General features: G+C 38.8%; 1 protein-coding gene across 1 annotated transcript in view; it reads left to right on the top strand.

Annotated features, from left to right (window-relative positions):
* mosmoa (modulator of smoothened a) overlaps nucleotides 1-5,120 on the top strand; it is a 34,296-nt gene extending 29,176 nt beyond the window's left edge. The window contains exon 3 of the mRNA XM_008416746.2: nucleotides 507-5,120. Within this exon, the coding sequence (XP_008414968.1) occupies nucleotides 507-691 (185 nt within the window). The 3' untranslated portion in view covers nucleotides 692-5,120. The remainder of the gene's footprint in view (nucleotides 1-506) is intronic.
* The last annotated feature ends 1,380 nt before the right edge of the window (nucleotides 5,121-6,500 follow it).

Consider the following 6,500-nt stretch of genomic DNA (forward strand, 5'->3'; position numbering starts at 1 on the left):
GGGGAAGGAGATTATATTTTTTGCACCAAAAACATTTCTTCCATTCTTAGACATTTCCATGATGTTGATTGATGAATGTAATTGTTTGAACCTGGAATGCATTATGAAAATGTTGGGCCAATATCGATATTCAATAATAGTATCCCTTTAATGGCCATTCAATAACATTTACTAATATTTTTGTATGAAAATGTATCCAAGGATAAGGTTTATTATTGTCTTCCTGCTATCATGGATGATTTCTTTAGATTTTTCCATGATGGTTGTCCATAGGTGCAACTATTTAACTCAAACCCCTTTTCCTGCATTCATAAAATATAAATCATTTTGACCTAAAAACAGGAAATATCTGATTTAAATGTCAGATGCTGAGGGGAAATAAAAGATTGTGTTTTTAATGTAGTGTGAGTAAACATCTGGGTTTAACTGTAGAGAGAGAGATTGGTAATGTTCTTTTTAATAAATGATTCGGTTTAATAATTGCGTCCTTGTTCTCCTCCCTGCAGTGATCCTGTTCTGCATGGCAGCGCTCATCTTCCCAATAGGCTTCTACATCAACGAGGTGGGAGGTCAGCCATACAAGCTGCCCAACAACACGGTGGTGGGCTCCTCGTACGTGCTGTTTGTCCTCTCCATCTTCTTCACCATAGTGGGACTGCTGTTTGCAGGAAAAGTTTGCCTCCCAGGCTGAGGACTCCTCCACCCTTGCCTCGGGACCGACTCCGGAGGCTCTGAAAGTATTAYGGGATTTCCAAAACTACAGACTGAAAATCAAAAAAACGACAAACTTTTGCCCTCAAAACCCGAGACGGGGAAGGCGACGCTTACGTTTTAAGGGACCCGCAGCTCCACAGAGAACTACTTAGAGATGAATAAATGAACAAAACACTAAAAAGGGGACATGAGCACAACAGGGTGGAGGCTGTCGCAGTTCCCTGCAGCTCGCTGCTGATTTTAGATACAGCCGATTCTCTTTCTCCCTCTGTGTTGTCGCTCTGATAGAAAGGGGGCTTAATGTGCCGCTGTCATGGCAGCCGCAGTAACAACGATGGCACACATCTCCGAAGGACCACTACAACCACTCCTCGACTTGATTTCCAACCGCCCCTCAGCACACATTTGCTTCATCATGGCTGCTTCTGTTGCTATTTATAGCTTCTCTGTGCTATTTTCAGTTTTCTGTTTTTCTTGTTGTTTTTTTTTCCTTTCTGTACAATTTCTTCTTCTTTCTTTCTTCCGGGTCCCACCACCTCTCCRCTGAGGTAGCGTTAGCGTTATTGAGGTTCGCTGAACTGAATCCTTTAAACAGAATCGGGTGTGAAGTATCTTTGTCTGCCATATTGCACGGCCCCAGGTGTGCGGCCGAGGAGAGCTGCTGTTACGGCACACACTTTCAGCCTGCTGTGGATGAGACATAGATGCAGGTGTGCTTCCTCTTCATCTTATCCAGCCTGCTAGGCTACCAGAACAGGAGGTCAAGCATCATAAAGGAGAATGCCACTCAATCCAAGACCATGCATAGTGTTATTTCTGCAGGCAGCAAAGTAATAGTTGGACATCTCAGTTAAACCAGTCATTCTCTTGCACAGCCTCAACTATCAGCCATTTGAACACAAACTCACCTCTTTTATATTTATGGCAACATTTACAGCGGACARAATCTTCTCTAAGGCTGTAAATCTCTGCAGCGTTGAGATGGACCCCTATAATCTCGACAATACAGATTTTTTTTTTTCCAATAACAAATTATGGGAACATGTAAAAGCTGATATGAAGTGGTATTCTCCTTTAACCTTTGATGATGGGGATAAAACGTGAGCCAGGGAAGGTTTTTCTGATCTTGTTTTGTATGACAGTGAAGGCACTGGGACTGCAGGTCAGGTCCATGCATGGCGCTGTGCCTCGTAGTGCTGCTCGGCAGGTCTGTGAACGCAACACACACAAACACACCGTCACGCTGTCCGCACTGAAGCTGCAACAAGTTGGTTTGCTTCCATTACAACCCAAAAAGAATGAGTTTTCAAAAAAAATTTAAAAGAAGATTCTACTTTTTACTGYGTTTTTACAAAAGAATTCACGCCTCTAGAAACTTCAGTGTTGTTAAGGAGATTTTATGTGAAAGACAAACGCACACAGGTTCAGCTTTTCATGTCCCTGCCAATTAAACGCTTCCCCRCATAACAATACTGCCACTTCCATGTCTTGGTGGGCCTGGTTGAGTATTAAGGCCAGTGAACGTCWACTCAGGTCACTTGTCTTTTGCACCCTAAGTGACTTCCCTCTTTAATTTTTCTTTATTTAGTTTGTCTTCCCATCATCTATCACCTACTTCCATGTCCCAGCTGAAGAAAAGCTGTTATCTTTGGGATGGTGTGTTCAGGGCGTTGGTTTTCCACAACGACCAATGTTTCCATGTAGCCTAAAAAAAATWAATTTTGATCTCATTCAACCAGAATTCCTTGCTCCAAGTGTTTGCTAACTGGAGACGATTAAAAAAATTAAAGTTCAAGAGGTATAAATAACTTTGCAAAACGTGTGTCCTTCTCCTCCTAGCAGGTYTTAAACAATTAAGTCCAACTTTATCCTTTTGTTACATTTTATGCATCTTTAGTTATTAAATTGAAATCAGAAAATTTCTCAACTCGGTTTCATATAAAATACTTTCGCACTGCAGCCTGAAACTTTCTAGACATCTTTCAGGAATCGCATGTGAGATCACACGTCTGCGTTCGCAGCAACAGCTTTCTTAGTCAGCAGTGTTCAAACGTGTGAATGTGACGAGCTATTATTGAGATAAAAAGAAAGCGGTGCGAGCGTGGATATTAATCAATATTAATATTCGACTAATGCAAAAATTGTATATAATTTAAACTCTTTTTTTAAAAAACAAAAACAAAACATCACATTCAGTTTTATTGTTGGACTTTCTGCTTCCACTACCTTTCCTCAGCTTAAGTTTATTCTGGGCTTCCATTTGAGTATTTTACTAAACTTGGACTGTCTGTGTCAGTAAGAGCCACTGCAGTTGAACTCAAGTCGTACTGCATCCTTAGACTAATGCAAACAGTAGAATTTCTCACTTCCTGTGGCTTTTATTTATTTATGAAAACAACATTCAACTCTGAGTAGTCGTTAGGTTAAATAATGTAGAGTAGATAAACGGCTGATATCTGTTGAGATGGGTTCAGCGTGTGGTAGGCCTGATCAATTACAGAATTACAAATAGTCAAAAAATTACTCAAATAAACAACAAACCACAATAACTTGCATTATTTTTCCATGTTCTGCTTAGGTAAATACATGTAAAAAATGTTTTCTACACCTGGAATGTAATAAAAGCTTTTTAAAATGTGAGTTTATAAAAATAGCTTCTCCCTAAWACAAAACAGAAAGGTTTTCCGTTCTTTACAATGAAGTTCACAGTGAAATAAGAGGAGGAGGAATGTATTTGTTGACGCAACTTTCTGCCTGTGTGACGCAATATTTTTTAGGCTGTTTTCCTTGAAGTCTAGCAATATTTTTCTGTTTTCCTGTTGGATTATTGGAGATTATACACAACCAACTACATTTTTACCCCGGTCAGATTTAGATTTATGGTCCCTTGATTCCACTTCCGATTTTGGGCCATTCATCTTTGGTGATGAGCTCCAAGTTTTTGACTAGAAGGCCTCATTGTCATCACCCTAATCTGTAGCATCCTCCACAGATTCTCTRTTGGAGAGAAACATGTTCATATTACTTACAATCAGAAGAAATATCAGTCAAATAAAAACAAAAAAAATCTTAAAGCCTAAGTCTGCCATTTAATTGGAAGAAAATTAGCTACCTTGCACAGTATGTTAAACTATAGTCWCCAATGCGGTAGCAATGTGTGCATTGTTGTAGTTACAAAGAACATCCTGTATGCTGAATTTGGTAGGAAAAGCTTAAAGACCCTTGTCGGAAGTTTCTGATTACCAAAAAATAAAAAATAAAAAAAATTGTTGGGCTGCTGGGAAGACTTTACTACCATTGATGCTCCCACTGAGATGTTAAAGGTCACAGAGAAAGACGGAAAATGTGGGCTAATCATCATTTATATTGTCAACACAATATTTAGCACTAGATTCTCAGACATATTTAAATGTAAAAAAAAAATAGATTTTTAGGGGGGAAAAAACCCCAAAATGCCCTTTTCAGTGCAATAAAGCCCAGTCTTTTTCCAAGCTTCAGGATAAATCGGGATGGATCGTTGTAATTTCAAAACAAACTAGACTACGAGTTATTTTCTGTAATCATCAACCCTAAAAACAGGACAGCAGATGCATATTTCTACATTTGCCGACTTTTCAAACGATTAATACATTAATTTTATCCTGTTAATGTTTTTCTTATGTGCTCATTAATCATTGCACTTACAAACCTTTGCTSTGTCTTGCCTAAACATGCTTGCCCATGTTTCCATCTCAGACGTCGGAGTGATTTCTATATGTTTCAAACTGAAGCTTCTTCCTCATCCAGACACTGATCATCTCCCATCGAATCACTGTTTGCACAGTAGATGGCTTCCTGCTCACAAAACTCGTTTATTTCTCTTCCRTTATGTTTAAACACTCTAAATCTGGCGTCATATAAGCTACCGAGACACAGATCTTTCATCCACCGTGTGCGTTTGTGTGTGTTGAAGCAGTCACAGCCACTCTGTTTGCTAAGTCTTAGGTATTTGTTTTCTATTTCTGTTTCCTGCTCGGCTTCTCTGACTCTCGGTCTGATGATGTGTTCTGCTAAACTATACACTCTGCCTCTGGTTGGTCTAGTATTGTGCCATGACCTGTTTCTGTTTAATAATGTACAGACACAAAAAAGGCAAGATTTCTGTATTAGGAAGCACTGTGCGTTCAACAGTATAGGTAACAGACATAGAAGCACCACAAATGTATAAAAAAAAAGAAAAAAAAAAAGAGAGAACTTCTTACCTCATTGTTTTTTTTGTTTCTGCTATTATTTTCTAATGGTGGCAACGTGTGTGCCCTCTAATTTGTCTCTTGCCTTGATCGGATGTCTACACATAAAGCCTATGTTGATAGGAAATTATTTATCACTGAATAAAAAGAGAAAAATGGGTGTGTGTGACTCTGACACGGTCTGTTTTGAATGTCTTTTTTTTAATTTTTTTTTAGCCCATTTAAATAGAACCCATTCAAGAAGTTGTACATTATTGTGAAGCTGAAGGAAAGCTACACATGGGCCGTCGTATTTTTCACAAATTAAAATCTGGAAACTGATTTTTATTCAGATCCTAGTCCTAATTCTTCTGTCTCATAAAAACAAATTTAAATTTACATTTGGAAGACACTAAATGTAAATGTGAGTGCACTTGTAGGTAAAACATGAGTACTGTTAAAATTTATAAACCTATATCTGAGCACTAATTAAATCAGACACCTCTAATCTATCTTATCTGGATGTATTTATTCATCCCTACAAATCGAGCTCCACCATTCTGGTCACAGCAGCTGAATAACATTTTATTTTATTTTTTTCTTTTCAGGAAAAAACATCGTTTTTTCGGCTGCCTTATTACTGAAAAACTGGCCGTTATGTTATTGCTTCTGGCAGCGGTCACTGTTTCAGCACTATAAGCATCTCTACTGCTGTACAGAGGCTGAAAGGAAATGTCTAAATTATAGCATTTTCTGAAAATGATCAAAACTCAGATATTTATTCTACCACATTGTTCCTCAGCCATAATTGCAAACCTAGCCATTCTTAAGCTTTAGAAATATGCCTATTARGACAATGTCTACTGAGACACATCAAAGAAAGTTTTCCTCTCTTTATYTGKAWAATTTAATAGATCAGACTTGGTAGTTAGTCAGCAGGAAATGGGTTTTYGCCTGCTTGTTGTTTATCTACCTGTCTGTGTGCAGCTGATGCCCCCTGCACCTCCATTAGCCTCTTGAGTCACCTGAACCTCCAGCTTAGGCTTTTGTGGCGGCGTGTGCATTAAGTTCTTTTTAACGCAGTAATCAGCTCCATTCACTGCAAACTACTGCGAGCGTTCACCGGTGACGTCTCTCACAGCTGCGCTTCAATCCAGGGATTTAGATGTTTTCCTGGTTGATGGAGCCAACTGCTGACGGTGTTCCTAAAACCAGTAAACACCTCAGGAGCCAAACTCTCAGAAATCTATAGTAATTACTGATGCCATCTGCTGCTGCTGCAGTTGAAACCTGAGCCTGGGATCTCCTCAACGTTTCTATAATCCTGAGCACCAATTATTTMTCAACACATGATGCCCCCTTCACCAAAGAAATCAGATTAAAGAAAGTTTTTCACTAAAATTGTTGTGTTGAGTTTATTTTACTTATTATATACATCTCATCAGACACAGCTGAGTCTCAAACTTCCCTCAGGTTTGATTCAGGCTGTTATCAGTTTTAGAGGATTGTTTAATAGTCTGAAGTAGCCATTGGCTTTGCAGTGCATGATGGATCACTGTAATATGACTGATACAATTA

Source organism: Poecilia reticulata, linkage group LG8 (assembly GCF_000633615.1).
Source record: "Poecilia reticulata strain Guanapo linkage group LG8, Guppy_female_1.0+MT, whole genome shotgun sequence".
NCBI lineage: Eukaryota > Metazoa > Chordata > Actinopteri > Cyprinodontiformes > Poeciliidae > Poecilia > Poecilia reticulata.